This window comes from Lissotriton vulgaris, chromosome 6, assembly GCF_964263255.1.
Source record: "Lissotriton vulgaris chromosome 6, aLisVul1.2, whole genome shotgun sequence".
Classification (NCBI taxonomy): Eukaryota; Metazoa; Chordata; class Amphibia; order Caudata; family Salamandridae; genus Lissotriton; species Lissotriton vulgaris.
In genome coordinates, this window is record NC_141694.1 from 1,854,554,656 (window position 1) to 1,854,577,491 (window position 22,836).

Below are 22,836 nucleotides of genomic sequence, written 5' to 3' on the forward strand. Positions count from 1 at the left end.
TGGCCAGGCACATGGTGCATGGAGGTTCGAAAAATGCCTTTTTCTACCTCGGTTTGTGCTGCGGCTCTTTTCTGGGCCACAACACAAGCCACAGTAGAAAAAGGCAGTTTCCGACCGTCTACACGGCGCCTTGTTGGGCGGTCTCATTCCCGCTGCGATGGCGGTCGGACTCTCGTCGGACCGCCATTGGAATAAGGCCTTAGTTCTGATGCATTGTCACCAATATTACCAATTTCGGCAGCGAAGTCCTGGTGCGCCACCAATCCACCTGCTGCATGTTCACGGTAAGAACATTCTTAAGCAGGTATTTTTAGGTTTGGCTAGAGAGCTGCAGCTGTCTGCCCACATTATCTCATAAAAGCATCGAAATACGCACAACAGGCAGAAGTGCACAAAGAGAGAGAGTGGCTTTGAGTCAGTCCATTTCAGGAATTGGTTTTCATGTATTTTCATGGCTTGTAATTTTGGGGATAGACTTCTCATTAATGCCATAGCATTGGGTGAATGGTTGCACTGTCTGTCCCTTTTGTCTTCCCATTAGGTTTTCATGGGGGGATCCAAGCAGTCGTTCTGTTAGACTGGCGATGGGGCATGATGTGTAGCTTGTAGTTGAAACCCAGAGTGTGTTCTTTGAAGTATTTACTTTGCTCACACAAAACCATTTTAGTTGATGGTTTATGACCATTTTCCTTAGGAAATGGGTGCTGTTTGGATACCTTAGCATGTCATAAAGACACGGGGGCATATTACCAACGATTAGCGATATTTATCGCTAACTAGGCTTAGCAACAAATTTTTTATCGCTAAGCATGGCTGGAAATTATCGCTGAGATAACGTGCTATTAGCAACATTTATCTCCCAAGCGATACATTTTCCGGCGATAGCGTGAATATCGCTGAGAATACAGCGATATTCATGCATTAGTGACAAAATGCTCTTAGCCTTGTTATTCACCTCCCATTGGATAACATGGCTAAGAACTGGTCAGAGCAGGCGTTGGTTTTTGACGATAGTGGGAATATTTTCATCGCTATGCCTGCCTTGCTAATAGGTGATAGCGACGTTATTGACTGCTTTCAGTCGCTAACAGGTTGAGTACGCCCACTTTGCATGTTATTAGCGATATATATCGCTGTCATGCAAAGCGGGACCCAAACCGCTTGCTATCACCTAAAGCTGTCGCTAACTGCTGTTAGCTACAGCTTGCTAATAGAGCAATAGAATTATCGCCGCTTAGCGGACGAAAACGGCCGCTAAAGCAGCGATAATTGCCTATCGCCCAGCTTGGTAATATGCCCCACAGTCTGGTTCACTAATCACCCCTTTGAGCTAAAGTCTTTGACGCTGCTGTCCAAAATAAAGACTTGCACATAAATAGGCTTGCAGTGGCTTTTCTTACAGATGCAACAAAATACTGCCCTTTTGTGTCCGTTCCACTGTTACTGCCACTCAACAGAGTAACTATGTGCCCGCGTGCAGGCTTTCACAAAAATACAAGAGATTCGCCTTTTGTCCATGTTCTGCTGCTATTGCCGTGTTTTACTAAACACCCACACAAGACTCTTGTTAACAAACACTGGTAAACACTACCAACGCCATCCCTTTAACAATTTGCTTTGCACACACACACGCCATGCACTGCCCACTAACACTCCTAACCCTTTTAAATATAACATAACCACCGTCAACCTCAAATCCTTTGCACCAAAACTATTCTATTGAGCTATTACCATCCTATTCCAACTAACATCAGTGCACTATTGCTTCATACAGAACCAACATGTATGCCTTTCGAATGGTCACACACTTCACTTGACCAATGTCTGCATGCACGTGCACAGATATCGTTTGAGCAAAGCACTTTCTATCACCTTTCAGAAACCAGCCCTTGAAGCAAATGGGCACCAAAGTATGCACTTGATTTAACAATCACAAAGTAAAATCTAATATAACATGCCCACAACTCTATCTCTTGTATTTTAACACTTACTAAACATTTTTTTAAACATACAGGCTTTGTGTTTTCATTACAATTCAAATACTAGTTTCATGCCTGCGCCCTGTAGTTTATACCTACAAGTTAACAGCCCTGTGTGCAACCTCACAGTATGACTTGGCACAGTGATGCAGACTTGCAAACTTCCCTAAATGCACTCTTGGACGCCACCATCCTTGAGGCCATCTGTGATCTTACCACAGGTCCTTTCATCCTTCCCCTGTACTTGGACACGTCAGGGGGGCCTGCCCCCCCGCTGTGCCTCTTCTGGCCATGTCCACCTACACATCTGGATTTCCTTCCTCACTCGCCACCTGTGATCAGCACAACCATTCACTGTGCAGTCACCAGGCTGAGTTCTGCAAAATCACTTTCTTTTTAAAGCTCCCTCAATAGAAAAGCATTTGGTACACAGTGCCTTGTGCATAGCGCCAACATGCGCGCACCAGTGTTGGTTCCAGACGCAGACGCGGGTGGGACCCGGTTCTGGTCCAATCTCCAGCATCCTCGTCATAGTGTTTCACCACCACGGTGCTTCCTTCACTGCTCTGAGTCACGCATTTTCACCTTCTCCAAACAGTTTTTCATCAACTATATAAAATTCATCCATTGCTGGCACAAATGATCTTATCTGGGCTCGCCTTGCATCAAACAAAAGTATCTGTGTCGGCTTTTTCAGTTCACCTGACCTATTATGCAAAGTCCATCTCATGGCTCCTTGTCAGCTCGCCTCTGCTTATGCAGTCTGATCAGAGACTAGCCCTCCTCCCGGCTCACATACTGATGAAGCCCGGTGCAGGCACTCACTACTGTTCTTTATAGGACAGCTGCGGACAGGGGGTACACTCACACATGCACACACGCATACACTCGCACTCGCTCATTGATTTAGCCACACACACTGACTTGTACACACACAAACACACACACAGATGCTCGCATACATACACACACACATGCACTCACTCACATTCGTTCATTCATTTACCCACAAACACTCACTCGTACGCACACAAACATACACACAGATGCTCGTATACACGCACACATACACACACGCACACACACTCGCTCATTCATTTACCCACACACACTCACTCGTACGCACACAAACATACACACAGATGCTCATAAACACACACATACACACACTCACACACACTCTCTCATTCATTTACCCACGCACACTCACTCGTACACACACAAACATACACACAGAGGCTTGTATACACACAAACACACACTCACACACCCACTCACAAACACATACACTCACACTCGCTCATTCATTTACCCACACACACTCACTTGTACGCACACAAATATATAAACAGAGACACTCATCTACACACACACATGCATACACTCACACATGCTCAATCAGTTACTCACACACGCTCACTCGTGTGCACACAAACATACACACACAGACGCTCAACCACACACATACACACACACATATACTCACACTTGCTCATTCAATTACCCACACACACTCACTTATATGCACAAAAACATACACACACAGATGCTTGCCTACACACACACACACAAACACACACATGCATACACTCACACTTGCTCATTCATTTACTCACACACACTCACTCGTATGTACACAAATATACCCACAGAGGCGCTCGCCTACACACACACAAGCACATGTGCACGCATGCACGCACACCATAACATATCTATTATTATGATTACCAGCCATGTGTGCATTTATTATTCCAACTCCATGCGTGCGTAGGTTATAAAGTGGACCAAAGCAAATGTGACTGTACTTTTAGTCTTTTGATACACTTGCTTTAAAGTACCTGAACACACTACCAGGACCGGTCCTCATAACACACCAGCCCTCACAAAGATAGTGTTTGTCTAGTTCTGGGAAGCCCACCCTACTCTATGAAGACCGATCTGGTACTCACAGTGTCAGTTATACATGCACACACACACACATGCTCATTCATTTACTCACTCACACTCATTCGTACGCACACAAACATACACACGCTATCACACACTTCCCCCAATGAAAAGCCAGACCTATTGACTTTGCCAATGTTTCTGTGGAAAGGAAGACGCAGGAGACACATCTGTGACCCCTTCTCTCTTCACTGTCATAATTAGAACCGTAGGTGAAGCCCACTTTAGTCCCCCCATCCCAGTGCCATTCTGGAAGCACCCCCCCTTATATTCCAGTTTTCTTTCCCAATCTCTCTAGGGTGCTCTGCCCACCTCCTGCCCACGTCTTCCCTGGTAGTCGATGGCGTGTCACGTGCAGTGGCCAGAGGCGTTGATGCTGAGGGTGTGTCGTACTCCAGCCACCACCGCAAAACTGAACACCACCAATCTGTCACTATGCAACCTGACATCATGTTAACTACTGGATGACTGTTATCTTCACATTACAACATCTGGGTGCACCTCTACAAACGACCCAACACCGCTGCATTCTGGCACGTAAGGAACTGTAGCAGGGATTCCATTCTCCTACAGAGCTGTGCATAGAGATTTGGAACCTCAGTGAATTAGGGTGACCCAAAACTCACATCAGTACCCAAAATCCCCTTACTGAGCTAGCTACAGTGTCTCATTGGTCATAACAAACTCCCAATGCTTAGACAAACCAGAACATGAACTTAGAATGCCTCAGGTATCGTGGAATACATGAACACTCTTTCGCTCTATAATCATTTCAAACCAGAACGTGGAGTAACAGAGGACAAGTGCATATTTGAAATATTTATTTACTAATGCTGGGTTCTCAAACGCAGTATCTTATATAATACAAGCAAACATATTATAAGAATCAAAGTTATCAGCATAGTTACTAGTCCATAGAAAGCGAACGGTGACAGCATACTAAAATGCTGTAATGTACAGGAATTTACAACACCTAATTCTCACCCTCCCTATTTAGCATAGTATTTTATATCTATGAAGGTCTCATTTGGGTTTTAGCAGAGCGGGCCCATACCTCAAAATCTCAGTGGCAGAGGATCACATCATCTTCCACCAGCTCTCTGCATGCGAAACACCATCAAGTATGTTGTATGTGTTTTCAGCAAAGCAATATAAAACCTGCTTCGAGCCAGATTTTGGCAGCAGCATGTGTGTTATGTCTATGAAGGTGCGAAGATCAGACCTCACAACAACACTGTGTCGAGTTATCCTTGGAGCCTTCAGCACTCACTGTGCAGACAGTGTACCGAGCAAAACTGATATCAGAGTAATAACATATTATTCTCCAGTAAATCACAACACTTATCTAGGTTGAAAGCTAAAATAACAATTATGTGTCGTGTGCAAATGAAGCAAAAGAAAAAATGGCGTTTAAACATTTAATAAGCTCATGCTAACTTAACACAGTATATAGAAAAGAAGTAGCTATATGACAGAACCACATATGTCAAAAGCAGATATAGTGAGTGGGATGTTTTCACTAATCCTAGCTCCCGTAATTACATTTCATTCTATCATTCTTTCTGTATTGTGCAACTACAGGCATGAAACCAATCATATAAATCTCATTATTGGCCTAGACCCAATATAATCCACTCATATAAACAGACAAGAACAAAACACCAAGTGGTGCTCATTACCATGAGATAAATTGTAGGCCCTGAAGAAGGCCATCTCCTGAAATAGAAGCTGAAACTTTTAGACCACAAGCCCTCTGAATGGGAACTCAAACAACCCAGACCAGTTTAACCTTGTATGCCATAGGATGAATTGATACATGATTGTCACAAGCCCACAGAGCGACGAGGTCTGCATCACTTACTTGCTTTCACCAGGCAGAAGTCACAGCTGAAGATGACCAACATGGCTGGATTCAGGAGTATGAGGATATGAGCCATCTCCTCGGCTTCTGAAGTCCAAGTCCTAAGGTTCCCCTTAAATTGCTGGGAGAAGCAAGGAATCATTGGCTTCGCAATCAGAGTGCGGAGTCTGCGCCGATAAATCCCTTCCTGCCCCAGAGGTCATCGGTCAGCCGGACTCCGGGCTCCCTCAGAGGGTGCAGGTGAGCAGGCTTTGGCCACCTGGCAGTAGAGGGGCAGAAGACCCCTGGCATCTGGAGCAGGAGACCTCTATGTCTAGGACAGGTAGCCGCAGGAGGGTCCAGAAGGGCCCGGGGTGACCCCCAGGTCATAGCACTTGCAGACACAAGACCTTGTTGTCTGACATGGGAGTGCCAGCTGGTCTGGAGGCCTCTGGGTCTGGTGAGGTCTCACCCCTGTAGAAAAGTCAAAAGAGAGAGGATGTGTCAGAGCTGTAGGTAATACACCGAGAGAATTTAGAACATTGAATACCTAAAGCTTTACAATTTCACATAAAATGTGCTTTAGTGTAAGACAAAATCATTATTTGTAGGAAAATAACATTTTCAATAGGATCTGTCAGATTTGCAGATTTTCTTCTTACAAAATTTCTATTTTCTGAAGTTGTGATGTCTTTGTATCAATAACGAAGGGCTTAATTGTGAGTCTGACGGTCCATGGACGGCCAGACTCATGGGGGTCAGGTGGGAGTCTCCTGACCGCCCTATTACAAAGAGGATGGTCGGACCACCATTGCCCCGCCGCACGACCAGGGGACCATCGATCCCTGGTGGTGTTGCGGTAGCTAGGGGGCCGCAATATGCTTGGCGGAAATGCCACGGTGCCACTAAGCATATTACGAGTTTCCTCTCAGCCATGGTTTTCATGGCGATTCCACCCCATGAAAACCGTGGTGGAGAAGAACAAAGCGGGCTCTACAGCGCCCCTTTGTGCCTCTGCACAACATGTGTCCCCCTGTGTGCATGCACCCCACTTCCTACACGGTATGGACTTAACAGCCCATACCAAGCAGGAACAGTTTTTGGCGTTCCCATTGCAGTGCCCATTTTAAGAGCACGCTGTGGAAACGTTGAAAAAAACACCTGCGAGACACAAGAATTACTCAGAATCTGGTGGGCGGCCTGACCATGGCTTTGGCTCTGCAACGGCGGGTCAGACCCGACGCCACATCGCCAAACTCGTAATCAGGCCCTAAGTGTGTTAAAGTTTCACAACTGCTACTTGATAATGACACAGACTAGGCAGCAGAATTTGGGTTATATTTGCATAGCCCCATACATCGTCTTCCATTCCTAGCTACATCATATTTTGGTTCTCTATTGTGACATATTTTGAGTGGTCTTGCCATAGACTCTGATATTTTGAGTATGTACAAACATAGTAGAAAGACTCTCTGAGGCATCATATCGGTCTTGGAGCAGGAGGTGGGGAGGGGTGAAATATAATATTTATTGCCTTTGGAAACAGTGGCAGTTTAGTTAATATAACAATGTTAACAGGCAGGATAGGATAACAGTGGGAAAACGGCATAAAAAATCTTTTGAACAAAACAACATAAAAACAGCACTAAAGATGAAATGTAAATGTAAATGTAAATGTTTTGTACTTGTATAGCGCACAGCTACCCGCAGTGGGTTTCCCGGCGCTTGTACGAATAACGCAAGAGAACCTTTCCTGGCTTTCCCTGTGAAGTTTCCACTCCTGGGCACCCCCATGGTGCAGACCAGGCATCCCTCGCGTTGTGGGGGCCATTGTAGAGACTAAGCAAGCTATTGCCCAGAGTTGCAGCGTGGGACCCATGATCAGAATAGGCACTGAGGCGAGAATATCCAGTCAGGGGAATTAATGAGCCCGAGACCCGCCGGGGCAGGAATCGAACCCTGGCCAGAGCTCTGCATCGAGGTCTGCCTGCTCTAACCATTGAGCCACACTTCTCCAAAAATAAATAAAATACAACAAAGGATCCCAAAAAAAGCTTTTGTGCCACGTTCATATGAAAAGGAACTTATAGTCCAGCTAATTGAATTCCATTTGTATTACACTAGCAGCGAAAAATATGATATATATATATATATATATATATATATATATATATATAGATATACATAATGCAGTAATAATGTAATATATTCTTTTACAGAATACAAAGAATTTGGAGCCCAAACCGACGTCCATAACCCTCCCCTCTGTTCCTGGCTCTGATTTTGCCACCTCTGAAGCCAAGGGTAGCATAAGCTGTGCCAGGGGTTACAAAGGGAAAAGAAGGGGTCGCAGCTGTGACCCATGGCGACCCCTTAATTACATCTATGGGAGTAAATCTGTTTCATGTTGGCAAAGAATTAGGAAGTGGCCACATGCTGGGGGTGAAACAGCTGTGTTTGCTTCACAGTCAAGATATTTGCCAGGTGGAGAGAAAAAAGAAAGTTACCAAGCGCATGTGCTATAGAAATTTCACTTAGGCAAATATACCCCGGTATAATGGAATTCACAAAGGGATTTCTTGGTGTTTGTCGGAAATCTGTGTCAAGACATCTTCTCGTAAGTAATCCTGGAATTAGAAATATAGTGCAAACTGAGGAAGGAAGGGAGACCCCCGTAGGAGTAGATTCACACATGCATTTTGTGAAGCAGACGTTTCTATGATCTCCAGTTCCTGCTTCTACCATCAGATCTCGATAAACATGAATGCATGACAGAGAAGGCCAGGCAGGCATCTCCTGAGGCCAGGCAGACGCCTCCTGAGGCCAGGCAGACACCTCCTGAGGCCAGGCAGACGCCTCCTGAGGCCAAGCAGGCATCTCCTGATGCCAGGTAGGCTGCTCCTGAGTTCAGGCAGACAGATCCTGAGGCCAGGCAGGCAGGCAGCTCCTGAGCCCAGGTAGGCAGCCCCTGAGGTCAGACATGCAGCTCCTGAAGCCAGGCAGATGGCTCCTGAGGCCAGACAGGCAGCTCCTGAGGCCAGGCAGACACCTCCTAAGGTCAGGCAGGCAGCTCCAGAGGTCAGGCAGGCAGCTCGAGGTCAGGCAGGCAGCTCCTGAGGCCAGGCAGTTCCTGAGGCCAGGCAGGCAGTTCCTGAGGCTAGGCAGGCAGCTCCTGAGGTCAGGTAGGCAGCTCCTGAGGTCAGGCAGGCAGCTTCTGAGGTCAGGCATAGAGTGGATGAGGTGAGAGATGGTGGTTCTGGTAGGCCGTACCTACTATATGAGTAACACACCTGATTTGTTTCGCTTTAGTAATAAAAAAAGAGCGCTGGGCAGTGAGTGTGAGGACAAAATGGAGTGAGAAGCAAGGCAGTCGTGAGAGAGACAGCCAGAGAGAAGGCTTGAGAAACGAGGGGGAACGAGTGAGAGAGACTGAGGGAGGGTACGATAGGGAGAGAGAGGTGAAAGAGGGTGGGAGAGGGAGGAAGTGAAGAACAAGACAGGAAGAGGTGGAGCGACAGACAAGAAAGAAGCTATCTCGAAGGGACAGCCAAGACGGAGGCACAAAAGAGACAGTGCAGGGGCAGTACCGGGGTTGGATGGTGTGACGAGGTGGAAGGGGTTCGGTGCAGAGACGATGAATGAATGAATGAGTATAAAATGTATAAAGCGCTAACTTTGCCCAAGGGCATCAAGGCGCTAACAGCAGAACAACATGGAGGCAGAAAAGGCACACTCAGACCAACATCTAAGGGAACAGCCAGGTCTTTAACACCTTTCGAAAAAGAGTGTTTGATCGTTGTCCAGCAATTTCATAAGGGAGAGAGTTCCACAATTTGGCTGCAGCAATTGAAAAGAATCTCCAGCCCCATCTCATCCTTTTAAACCTAGGAACCATAAGAAGATGCTTACTTGCTGACCTGAGGTTCCTACTAGGGACATAATGATGAAATAGGGCTTTAATGCCATCAGGACCCAGGCCACAATAAGCATTATGAGTGAGGCAGAGGGTTTTGTACATGATCCTGCGATTCACCAGGAGCCAGTGCAGAGAAAGAAGAGAGGCTGAGACTGAATGATGTTTGGGCAATTCAATCACCAGCCTGGCAGCAGCATTTTGTACCAGCTGCAGGTGCCCCAGCTGTCCCTTGTTAATGCTCAGATAAAGGGCATTACAATAATGCAATCTGGACAGTATTAGAGCAATGACAACTTGTTTGCGTGGAGCGAGCGAAATAAACTGCAAGATCTTCCTTATAAGCCTTATTAGCCCGAAACAGGGCCACTGCCCTGCTAATTAATCTGTAGATTCAGGGACAGAGAATTGTCCACTAAGACTCCCAAATTCTTTCCCTGGGAGACAGGGCTTGGGCAAGTGCCCAGAGAGTCGGGCCACCACTCCCCGGACCAGATGTCCGCCTTATTCCCAAAAATAAGAACCTCCGTCTTCTCGCCATTCAGTTTCAGATAGTTTTGAACCATCCACAACGAGACTGCTTGCTTACAGTTTTTAAAATTGCAAGCAGCGTCGCTGATATTATGATTGATGGACACCATGATCTGCGTGTCATCCGCAATTGACAACACATCCAGACCAAAAGATTTTACCACCTTTGCCAGTGGGGCAACATGGATATCAAACAACGTGGGGCTCAAGGAAGAGCCCTGAGACACACCGCATAAAAGGGGGGTTGGATCCAAGTAGAAATTGCCCAGTTTCACTGTTTGGGTCCCCTCACCGAGGAAAGAGGCAAGAAGTCCTAGCGCCGAGCCCCCAACACCTATCTCCCTGAGCCGTTCAACAAGTCTCAGTGGGGATAGGGTATCAAAAGCTGTGGTGAGATCAATTAAGATTAGCAAGGTGGTATGACCTTCATCCACCTGTGTACGGATGTTATCAAACACCATGGTGAGCGCAGTGTCTGTGCTATGACTGCTTCTGAACCCGTGTTGAGAACCGTCAAAAAGAATTTGGTGGTCCCTCAAGTAGGCACTCAGATGGGAATTCAAATGAGATTCTAAAATCTTTGCTGGAACCGGCAGGAGGGAGATGGGACAATTATTTTTCAGTTCCATCGGGTCCAAAGAGGGCTTTTTTAAGAGTGGCCTAACTACTGCCATCTTCATGGCCAGGGGGTATTGCCCCTCCAAGATGGCTAAGTTAAGGACAGTGGTAAGATGCGGTAGAATGGCACCTTTTGCACTTTTTAGAACTTTCAGGGGGCAAGAGTCCATTGGAGACCCAGACTTAATTCCTTCTAATAAATGATCTGTAATTTCTGGTGATAAACTCGGAAAGGAGAGTAAACTGGGGGTCTGTTAGATTTAGGGGTCACTAGTTGGCACAGGAAGGTACTTGTGACAAATAGGGACCCTTGCCTCTAGTCAGGTGGTACACTCCTAAAATAACTCCTGCTCGCCCCCCTTGGTAGCTTGGCACGATCAGACAGGCTTATCTCAGAGGCAGTGTGGAAAGCATTTTTGACCACATACAGTAACCCAGTGACAACACTACAGTTGTATATTAAAAATAAGTATTTTTTTATATAGATTTAACACAAGACCATCCACAATACTGTACTTGAGATGGTAGTTTTAGCTTAGTTCTGTTCAGTTCTTAAGATGCAACACTTTAAGTCAATGTACCTTGTGATGCGTTGCGCTTCCACAACAAGCAGTGTTGCAGCAATGGTAAAGTTCCGGTGCAAAGAAATAAAGACGTGAAGATCTTCCAGATGCGGCACGCTTCTCCGGTGATGCCAGAAGTCTTGATTCGATGCGTCACCTTCAGGGGCGACACCCTTGTTCAGCAATGCGACGGCAACAGCCTCGACTGCGGCACTCTTCCCCGATGTTTTGAGAGGCTTCCGCGCAATGCGACAACTACAGCGGCGACATCCAAGATGCGACGGCAGCAGCTCCGACGGCGGCGCGCTTCTCCGGGGGATGCGAGGCTCTTCTCTTGATGCAGTGCAATACGACAGCTACAGTGTCGCCATTCATGATGCAACGCCAAAAGCAGCGACGACGACAATCTTTTTCCTCGCTGCAAGACTCTTCTCTCGATGCGGTGCAATACGACAGCTACAGCACCAACATTCAAAATGCGACGGCAGCAGCAGCGATGGCGACACACTTCTTTCTCTTGAGTCGCGCTTCCAGCTCCTTGCGACAAGCAGTCCCTCAGATGGCCCCAAACAGCAGCAGGCACTTCCCAAGAAACTCTGGGGAGCTGGGGGTTGAAGTCTGTTGTCCCTGAGACTTCAGCAGGAGGCAAGCTCTATTCCAAGTCCTTGGAGATCCTTACAAGTTGAAAGCAAAGTACATAAAGTTCCTTTCTCCTTCCTTTGGTAGTCAGGCAACCACTGCCGGCCAATCCCCCAAGCAGCTCTTCAGCTTAGGGATAGTCTCTCCTCAGTTTCTTCAAGTTTCTCTCCTCAGTAAAGGTTTCTTCGTGTTTGTCCAAAAGTGATCTAATTTCTTGGGATCAGGGTTCCAATATTTATACCCTAAAATCCTTTGTCCTCTGAAGGCAGAGGGGCCTTTGCCTAGTGCAAACCAGTTCTGGAGCACTCTGTGTACATGACTCCTTCAGAAACATCAGACGCCCCACAGGAGGTGGAGTCAGCAATGTGGAGGGAAAGCACAGCCTTGGAGCACTTTTTGACAAAATTCCTTCTCTTCTTTCACTGTGTAGGGCAGAGACATCAGCCTCACCACAGGAGGTGGAGCCAGCATTGTGGAAGGCAGACACAGCCCTATTTGGGTCCCAGGTGCAACTCCTCCCACCCATCTCGATGCAGATCTCTCTGTTCACCTCTGGGCTGACTCATTCTGTCTCTTGGAATCCCCCAGCCCTGTCACTCAAACTCCAGACAAGGAATACACAACCTAGCAGAGGCAGGCTTTGGATAGTTAGACAAGAAAATACCTACTTTCTAAAATTGGTATTTTCAAACACAGAATGTTAAAACCAACTTCACTAAAATATGTATTTTATCATTCTGAGTTCAGGCATACTAAACTCGAATTTCTACCATGTTCCCTGAGTCAGTTAGGATTATAAAATGTAATAATCTAACTGCCGATTCTGGCCTATGGAGAACAGGTAGCCTTTCACTAGTGAAAAAATTGAAAATGGCTGTAAGTCACTATTAGGACATGCCACACACACCAGGTCATGTCCTACCTTATACTTACAATGCACCCTGCCCTTGGGCCTACCATAGGGATGTCTTATATGAAGAAAAAGGGAAGGTTTAGGGACTGGCAAGTGGCAGCACTTTCTCAGTCAGCATGACAGTACCAGACTGCAAACAGGCTCTGCAATGGCAGACCTTAGACGCATTTTACAAGGCTGCTTCTGTGGCTAGCACAACCAGTGCTGCAAGCCCACCAGCAGCATATGGTTTACAAGCCTTGGGAACTCCTGGTGCACTATACTAGGGCCTGACAAGTAAACCAAACCAGTCTATTATGGAATCACCAATTCATACATTAATTTACAATAGGGAGCACTTGCACTGGGGCACTGGACAGCAGTGGCATAGTGCACAAAGCATCTAACACCAGCAAAAACACATGAGGCAACAGCAAACATGGAAGGGAGACCCACGCCAATGGTGCCAGGTCTAACACGGTCGCATTTTTGCTGGAGCTTTCCCCAGGATGGATTTCAGACTGGGCATCTAGGTCCTTATTAAGGTTTAAGGCTTCCAGATGGGCATATATGTCTAAAATCTTAGTGCAAAAGAAAGCTGAAAGCCTGTCGCAGTGCTCCTGTGAAGCCTCCACAGGATCAATATTTGGAGTAGAGATAAGGGAATTAACAGTATTAAAAAGCTCTTTGGAGGATTTAATCTACTCTGAAATTATAACAAAGAACCTTCCCTTCTCCTCCAAAATAGCTGCTTTATATACTTTCAAGCCTTGTTTATGCAATTCTCTGCCTGACAATGTTAATCTTTCCTGCCTCCTACACTCCTGTCTAAGCTTGCGCAATCTGTTAGAGAACCAAGGCGCAGAGGGCCTTTTCCTTGCTGAATAATTACATTTTATAGGAGCTAGAGTGTCCATAACTGCTAATAACTTTTTGTATAGCTCGACTGCAGCTAAATTAGCACTTGGATGATGTGGAATCTGAAAATTTGTCAAAGCATTTGCGACGGCCTCATTACTAATCAACTTAAGATTCCGTTTGTCAGCCATTTTCCTATTTTCAGGTCTCGTGTTCGCAGAAGCCGAAATCCTTAAACTAAAGGGAATGGCAAAATGGTCCGACCAAGCTAGCGGAAGGGGCTCTCCCACCCTAATACGGTGATCGTTAGAAAAAATCCCATCTACGGTGTGGCCCGCCGTTTGAGAAGTCGATGTGACCAGTTGTGAAAAGCCACAGCAATTCATGTTTTCCGAAAGGGTTTGAGTATCGTGACTTACATAAATCTCTAAGTGAAAGTTAAAGTCACCAAGAAGTGAGAAGTGAGTTCTTTCTAGATAGGGCTCCAGAATATTACAAAAATCCTGACTAATGGATGTCCTAAGCCCAGGTTGACACTAACAGAGCACTCCAGAAAAGCTTTCAGTGGGATGAGTGTTTATAGAGAAATATAGGGCCTGGTACTGATCGGTAGGTGAGGTGAGTGGTTCAGAGCAACAGGTAAAAATATCCCTGAACAAAATGCCCAGTTTTTCCCTCTCGTCTACCTACTCTATCCAATCTTGCCAGGCAATATCCTGAAGGGATAGCCTCTACAAAGTCAGGGCCTGAGCAATCATTAGCCCACATTTCAGTTATGAACACCCAGTCCGGATTTCGTTGTAAAACAAAATCTTTAAAAGCAACATTGTTTTTGATCAGGGATCTAACTTTAATAAAGAACCCCTGAACTAACTTCTCAGTAGTGGAGGGAGTACCAATAACCTCGGTGATGACCAAACTCTCCTCTCCTCCCCCTATAGTTCCAAAGTCACAAAACGCACAGATAGAGAATCCTTTCATGGCAAGAGTATCTGGGTCCATAGTGTGTTTGCAATGGGCCTTAACCTTGCGGAGTCCCAACAGTTCCTCTCTAGAGTGCCTTAAACCTACCTTTGCACCTGACAGAGAAGAACCAGCATCCCTGGCGCCTGGCGTGGACTTGGCATGGACGGGCGCCATGGGCTTGCCTTTGGCGCGCCAGCGGTGCGCCCTCTCTGCGCGTCCGCTGCGCGGCATGCAGGGCATGCTCTTTTTATAGGTTACAATGTCTCTTTTGCGGGGTCTCTCTTGGTTCAGAATCAGACATTTTATTATTTATCAGACCATAGCTCCTCACATGAAAACTGTTTGCGCACAGCGCTTTCAGTATTTATTCTGTCCATAAAATATGGCACTGAATTGTGTAGCCATTCAAACAACAGGGTCCCGTACATATTCGAATGTAGAACCAATAAATATAGACGGAATCAAATTTATATTTAGAATGACATGTCCAGCCGGACAGAGGTCATTCAAGTTTTACTCAATAAACAATGTTTCTGAATAACATCAAGATATCTTCCACAAGAGCCCTGTGTGGTACACAAGCCTGTGCCCAACACAAGCGGGGTGTTTACAGTTGGTGTGAAAAATTAGAGAAATTGATGTACATAAACAGCGTTCATTTCCCTTTTTCCACTCCTCTCCCTGTAAGCACCATGAATACCATAAAATATTGACCGCATCACTCCGCCAGTAAAAGCCTGTACCCATATGTACATGACAGCCATTCTAGGCACCCTGGCCTTTTTTTCCGCTCATTAGAATCACCGGCTTCCCTTCTGCGCGTATTTGAACCCCCTCCCTCTCACATGCATAGACCATGAAACCTTCTCCCTCTGCGCGACCCTGCCCTGAAAGGCAACCCTCCTGCATGACCCACGCAAACCCCCCGATTCCCTCTTGAAGAGGCATCCTTCGCCTTAGCTGACATAGCCCTCCCCAGCTGCACCTGACTGCCCCCGCTCTCTCACGCATAAGTCATAAGACCTCTCTCTCTCTGTACGACTCTGTCCCTGTGCACACCCTGGCTCCCCCTCCCTTCTCCTCACACGGGCAAGTCATAAACCTTCTTCTTCTGCAAGACCCTGTCCTTGGGAGTCACGGCCGTGCCTGACCAGCACCTCCTTTCCTTTCGTGAATAACCCCTCTGTTAGTAAACCCTCCCTCCGCGATTGACTGTCCACACATGTCTGAGGTCATCGCCTAAGCCAGGGGATACTGTTTACTGCTTATTGCATGGAATCACTCCTCTTCAAAGGACCCACTATTGATCCTGGCCACCCCACCCCCTGGGCTATGATCAGGCGCACACATCCTAAAAGTTGGCGGAACACTCAGCTGCGTGATTACCCTCCCCTCTTATCAGCAGGTCAAGGGTCCCTATTGTGAACATATGTGGGGTAGGATTGACACGAGGATCATGGGGATGTCTTTTCCGTGTTTCACAATGTCGCGATTGTAATGCTAAGTGTTTTGTAAGGTATAAAAGACGACGTTTCAGCTCACTTGTTAGAGCACCTCCCGAAAGACACTGTGTTTCGTGTCCGAAATGACAGGCTCTCCTCATGAGTAATAAATCCTGTTCTTGTGACTCCGGCTTCCAGCGCCCGTCTCTTTATTTTGGTAACTATTCAGAATGGGAACTAAGAGGCAACTTGCGCCATCCATCCGGGCATCGATACTAGTATGGACTCACATTTTACAATTGGCGTCCCAACGCGGGGTCCATCAGTGACATAAGGTCCAGTAAGAGAGATCCAGACGAAGAAGTGAACATCTAAATGATTGGAGTATACCTGCCTTGAGAGGGCCCTCGTCCGGCTGCCGATCGAATGAACTTCACCGATTCTGAACGGACCTCTCTCGAGTGACCTATTGTCCTGACTGGAATCCCACAGGAATGCTACACGGAGTAAGAGAACGATCGGGCGCTGGAGGAGGAAGATAAAGAACTATCCATATGGTCCGGTCCGGGTAAGATTAAGTAGGGCGTTTTTCGCCTGATTGGTAGGATGGTTTCATCCATCTGATTGTTTGATTGATTGTATTGGAATCGGTATTTGAATACTGATATTGTTGTTATTGGTTCATTTAGCTTTGGATGCTACTTGAAATATTGGTTCTCTTCTTGAGAACGAGACATTCTCTGTTTGCAAACAGCGGTGAATAGGAACGTTCGCCCCTCTTTGCAGATAGAGAAGGGTAGGTAATGCAGACTTTTGTCCCCGTTGTAATCCGTCATGCCTACTTTTCTCCCCACTGATTGTTTGAAATCGATTAATAATCGATTGTTGCTCTTTGAGATCTTCCCTGTCTACAAACAGAGACGAATAGAAATATTCTGTCTTCCTTTATGGATAGCGAAGGGCAGGTAATGCAGACGTTTGTCCCCGTTGTAATCCGTCATGCCTGTTTTTCTCCCCACTGATTGATTGGTTGCCTGGACATTGTTGTTCCAGGAATTGTTTCGTTTGAGGTATTTTCTATTTGCAAACAACGTGGAATAGAAATATTCTATCTAGTCTTTGCAAGTAGTAAAGGGTAGGTTATGCCCCTTTGTGAATTCGTCAGTCCTACCCACTCCCCACTGATTGTTTATTTGGGGGGTAGCTCGCATGGTCCGTCCAGGAGGCTACCCTTATGGAGGACATATGCTCCCCACTCATGGGCCATTTAGTGGAAGTAGGCCATCTGGTCCGTCCAGGAGGCTACCCTAGTAAGTGGAAGTACATCGTTTGGTCTGTCCAGGATGATACCCTAATGAAGGAATATATGTTCCCCTTTGATCGATAATCTAGTTCCACCCCGGACCATTTATTGGAGGTAACTCGTCTGGTCCGTCCAGGAGTACCCCTAATGAAAAGGACACATAAAAATATGAAGTGATCACCGTACCCTGTTAACAAGAAACTTTAGCTTGAAACACGCTAAGGAAAAGAAGAATAAAAGTAAAAAGAAATCAGGCTAAGTCAGTAACCCCCTGATGAGCTTTCGACTTCACTAAAAATAAGAAACATTAGAAACAGTTCGTAATAAGAAATATAAAATGGCGAAAAACTTGACAGCAAGACAGCCACGAGGTAGCTAGGTTACGCTGCCTACTCCTGCTCCAAACATGTCTGCCTCATTGCCCACCACGCCCAAATAACGGTCACATGAAATAGATACAAATCAATAGGGTACCTACCCCCATTCCGGAAGCTCCCGAAGTGCAACAGGTCCGCGGTTACGCCCATCCGGAAGGCGAGGCCTCGAGGCATGCAGGGCTCGGCTGGCCGCAGTCGGAAGGGGAGGCTGTGGGGCGGACGGCCCAGAAAACCATGATGGCCTCTCCTTCTCCCCTCTTCTGCTGCCCTGCAGGCCACGGGGGGGGCTGTCTTGCCTCAGCCACCGACCACCCCCCCCTCTCTCTCTCTCGCCTGATCCGGCCCACATCGAAGGCCGAAGCCGAGGCGAGGACGGCGGCGATTACAGGTAGTCCCGCCACATGTCAACGCCTGGGAGTGACAGGTAGTCCAGCCACACGGCAACGCCTGGACAATTGCAGGTAGTCCCGCCACATGTCAACCCCTGGATAGTTTCAAGTAGTCCCACCACATGTCAAGGGGGGGATGTCTTGCCTCAGCCACCGACCCCCCCCCCCCATCTTCAATAGCCGGCGCGGCCAATACCGAAGCGATGGAGCCGAGGAACTGCGCGGGGTCGCTGGAAGGGGGAGGCGGTGCGAACGAGCCTCCCCCACCTCCCTCCAGGTGGAGGCTTCCAGCGACACCCCAACGCTCTTGCTTAAAGAGGGTCCACATCGAAAAGCGGTCTTTTGCCCGGGACGAGCGCACGCCCCATGCCTTCTCTCCTCAACTTTGAAGATTCTATGAGAGCCGGGGGGCCCCCCGACCCCTCTGCATGGGCACCCCCGTCCCCCTCACTGGGACCCGCGACATCGACGCACTCCTGCCGGCGCCAGCCTCAGTTTGGAAATGGCTAAAACACAGCCAAGGTACAGACTTGTTCAGTTCCGGTGGAACACCAGAATGACCCGGTAGGAAAATTGTTGCCGCCCTCCCCACTCTTTGACTAATGGTCCACATTGTTAGACTGTTACCACATTGCGAAACACTTTTTGAACTGCCAACGGAAGGTTCTGGTCCAACCATGAGTCATTGGAGACATTCTGACTATAATGGAACCTGCCTGACCTCGCCCAAAATGGCGCCGATATACGTAACGAAACTTTCAACTCCCTGTTCACCCGGATTGCTCGAATATTGATGCTCTGAGATATGTATGCATTTTTGGACAATGGAAGTCGATAAGATGGATAATGATTATGTGCTTAGAGAAAAAAGCAATGTAAGACAGATATAGATCATGTGTTTGGACAATGAACTGATTTAGGGTGGGTACTAATTATGATTTGGAACAATGAATTGGTGTAATTTAGGCACTGAATGAGCATTCGGATAATGAATTAATGAATTAATTGAAAACTGAATTCTTGATATGCATCATGCTTGCTCTGTAGGAAAGTTCGATACGATTTTATTGCACTGCCGCACTTTATGCAATGAACTGCCACCAACTTCGTTCTTCTTATGTACAGTTTCAATCTGCTCCGTGGCCTGTCCACTGGGTTGTAGGCCTGTATTTATACACCAGCACTTTTTATTAAAAGTATTTTGAAAAAGAAAGCATAATTGTAGCGGTTGCATTAATGAGTTTTGAATGTATTACTACTGTGAGCAACGAGAAAGTATGATGAAGGCTGAAGGTTAAAAAGGACCCGATATTTAGCAGCTACATTATGTGTCACAGGCAGCCGGAAAAGTGTTTTAGACGCCTTAAAACGACACCACAGAAATGCCACCTGACCGCCACCCTTGCACACTCAACCTAAAGGGGGTCGCGACCAAGAAACTCATGTAGATACGCAGATCGTAAATGATTATCTATCTGACACTACTGGTCCCACTGGGCTTAAACGCCGAGATGGAAAAGAAATGCACTACGTGGAGATAGGTCGAGTATGTGGTAGGTAAAAACATTTTCGGACTACTGCATGCTGATGTGGTTTGAATGCTGCCCCCCCACCCCTTCTTTCTCCTCCCTTCTGCAGGTCACGTCGGAACGTCGGCTGAAGTATGGGAGAGCGATGATCGAACCACCGACGAAAAGGGAAGAAGGGAATATGTGCATAGTCCTTATGACGATAAGTTTTTAAAAGACGTAGACTTAAACATGACTGTTCCTCCTTAGAACATAGCGACTGGGAGGATAGACTGACATAGAAACTTGGCGGGTACTGTATGACGAAAATTGACTCGAAATAACACGTTAGATAATGTAACTCGACGTTTGACTAGATAGGGAAAGGACAAAGAAGAGTGCACGGGTAAGAGTTACCAAGGCACCACCCGTCTGGGAAGTTAGAAATGTTGCTGATGTTCAAAATGTACTGCCCCCTTCTCACACTCTTATAGATCTAGCCAAGCTGTCCGACTGTTCTCCCGATCAATACTTGCCGTTGCCTCACCCTGGAGAACTTCCCACCAAAGGAAGAAACTGAAAAATGGTTTAAGATCCAACCATGGGTAAATAGCGCGACCGGGTTAACTTCTGATCGACTAACCGAGGTGTAAGTATTGGCAATTGAGAACGCTTGCAGAGATAACAAGCGAGAGGGAGAAGGAGGGAAAGGTAAAAAGAGCTAAGCACGTAGGTAAATAGGATAGTAAAGATACGAAGGATATAAAAAAAATAGATCTTGTTGGCCAACAATTGTTTTCTGTTTTGTCGTGAATGTCTTATATATATAACACATGTACTGTCTTCCTTCGTCTGAGTTTGTGTGTGTGTACTGTAGGGGTTTATGTTCTCCCTTTGTTTGTGTCTCTCCGTTACCTGACCCCCTGCTGTTCTGTGTTGTGAACGCACTAAATGACCTATTTTTGTACACGTCTCTATCTCTTTATCTATCTCTCTCCCCCCTTTTTCCTATCTCTGTCTATCTCTCTATCTGTCTGTCTGTCTCTATCTCTACATGTCATACGTGTACCAAATGGCTCGTTTAGATTGCAGACGACTCTCACTCTCTATGAGAGTCTCCCTATTTCCTCTTCCTTTTTATGGAAAAATCGTGCCTCGCTGGCACCAGTCTGATTGGATACTTATTGAACGCGCAGGTGTTCAGCGAAATTGACCGAAACTAAAATGATTGTATCTCGCCATATTACTACCTCTCCTTTCTGCAAAATGAATGAACTCGAATTGGCTGAGAAGGAAAGGACAGGTAAGACGACTAAGGTCCCCCAATCTGGCCTTTATAGGGGAACTGTATGTCTATGGCACCTTATTTTTTTTGTTGTTCATCAGAGACGAACGCCAACGTCTAGATTGACCCCCAATGCCCAGATTGCCCCACCCCCCTTTTTGCACCCAAGTGCGAACGCCTGAAAGCATCCCCGCCCCATTTGATAGACCCCAGCTGCTGTCCCGGATATAAACATGATGACCATGAGTAACTGTCGTCCCTCGAGAAAAACCTGTTTTACCTGACTCTCGATGATAGCGCCCCCGCCCTGGTTGAAAAAGGTTAGCCAGCCTTGAAGGGAATGTTAGACTGTTAAAGGCTCGGGTTTGAAAAGCAAGTCTCCACTGGAGGTTCCGAAATACTGAGTTTGATAAATGCGCAGTTGATAGGAGTCTTATTTCTCTCCATTTATGTCATGAATAGACAATGAATACACTTGGCATGAACACAGTAGGAATGTTAGACATGTGCACTGCTTGGTAATAGACCTCTGACTGTGACCGATGAGCGTATCTCCCAAGTGCGTAGGATTGAGGGAGGAATTCACATGCATAAATGACTTCTTCTACCAGTTCTCTAAAAGCTTGTTTTGTACCTATTCAAAGATTTACGATCACCGGAAGAGAAGGGTCGGACGTGACGTACAGCCTGGCTGCAGATCTTGAGACACATGTGACCTCGACCAAAGGTGGAGCTGCAGAGCAACAAGATACGGGACGAGACAGCGATTTCAAACGTGAAAATTAAAAATGACGGGCCGCCCTGAAGCCCTCCGTCTGCTAACCCACGTGTGCCTGGAGTCTCCGTCCCCCTTCTTTGGGCCCGATTGATGGGCCTGCCTGCTTGTTATCCTTTGCTCCCTTGGTCCCTTTTGTGTGTCCCAGGAACTCTGACCCAACCCCGCCCTCTCTCCTATACACCCTCTTTTCCATGTGACTTCACGCCAAAAGGAAGAACGGCATTCAGGTGGGAATAGGGTGTTACCACGGAAATATAGGTGCCGAGCATAAGGCGCCACTAAAGGGACTGGTTAGGGAACAGGACTGTGGTCTAACAGCAGAGGACAGACCGCACCTTGCAACGCGAAAGGTTGAATACGAGCTGGACCTATAGCTCCACCGCCGGTGCTCAACAGCGCCAACTGAAGGATACAGACTAGAGCCTACCAGTGATGGCTCACTGCTAAAAAGACACTGTGACGAAGAGATCTTGTGTACTGAACTGAATTCCGCCCTCAACTACTTGGTCAAAATGTTCATTGGTCACATTTTTAAGTCAGAAACATTTATGCTATGTAGTGCTGTTGAAATGATAGGAACTCGACAAATGCAATTTCCTATGTGCTGCATTCTGCCCATCGCATCAACTGTCCATGATTATATGCCAAATGTTAGTATTGACAAATGCTAATTCTTCAACCACGCCTGTTTATTTGTACCCCCATCAATTACAAAAATGAACTCTGTAATGTAAAAAGGGGCGACTGTGGAAAATTAGAGAAATTGATGTACATAAACAGCGTTCATTTCCCTTTTTCCACTCCTCTCCCTGTAAGCACCATGAATACCATAAAATATTGACCGCATCACTCCGCCAGTAAAAGCCCGTACCCATATGTACATGACAGCCATTCTAGGCACCCTGGCCTTTTTTTCCGCTCATTAGAATCACCGGCTTCCCTTCTGCGCGTATTTGAACCCCCCCCCCTCTCACATGCATAGACCATGAAACCCTCTCCCTCTGCGCG

At 46.7% G+C, this 22,836-nt stretch overlaps 1 protein-coding gene across 1 annotated transcript in view; it reads right to left on the reverse strand.

Annotated features, from left to right (window-relative positions):
* FNDC4 (fibronectin type III domain containing 4) overlaps positions 1-22,836 on the reverse strand; it is a 550,876-nt gene that overhangs the window by 347,974 nt on the left and 180,066 nt on the right. Inside the window, exon 2 of the mRNA XM_086928174.1 lies at positions 5,788-6,240. Coding sequence (XP_086784300.1) covers positions 5,788-5,929 — 142 coding nt within the window. The 5' untranslated portion in view covers positions 5,930-6,240. The remainder of the gene's footprint in view (positions 1-5,787; positions 6,241-22,836) is intronic.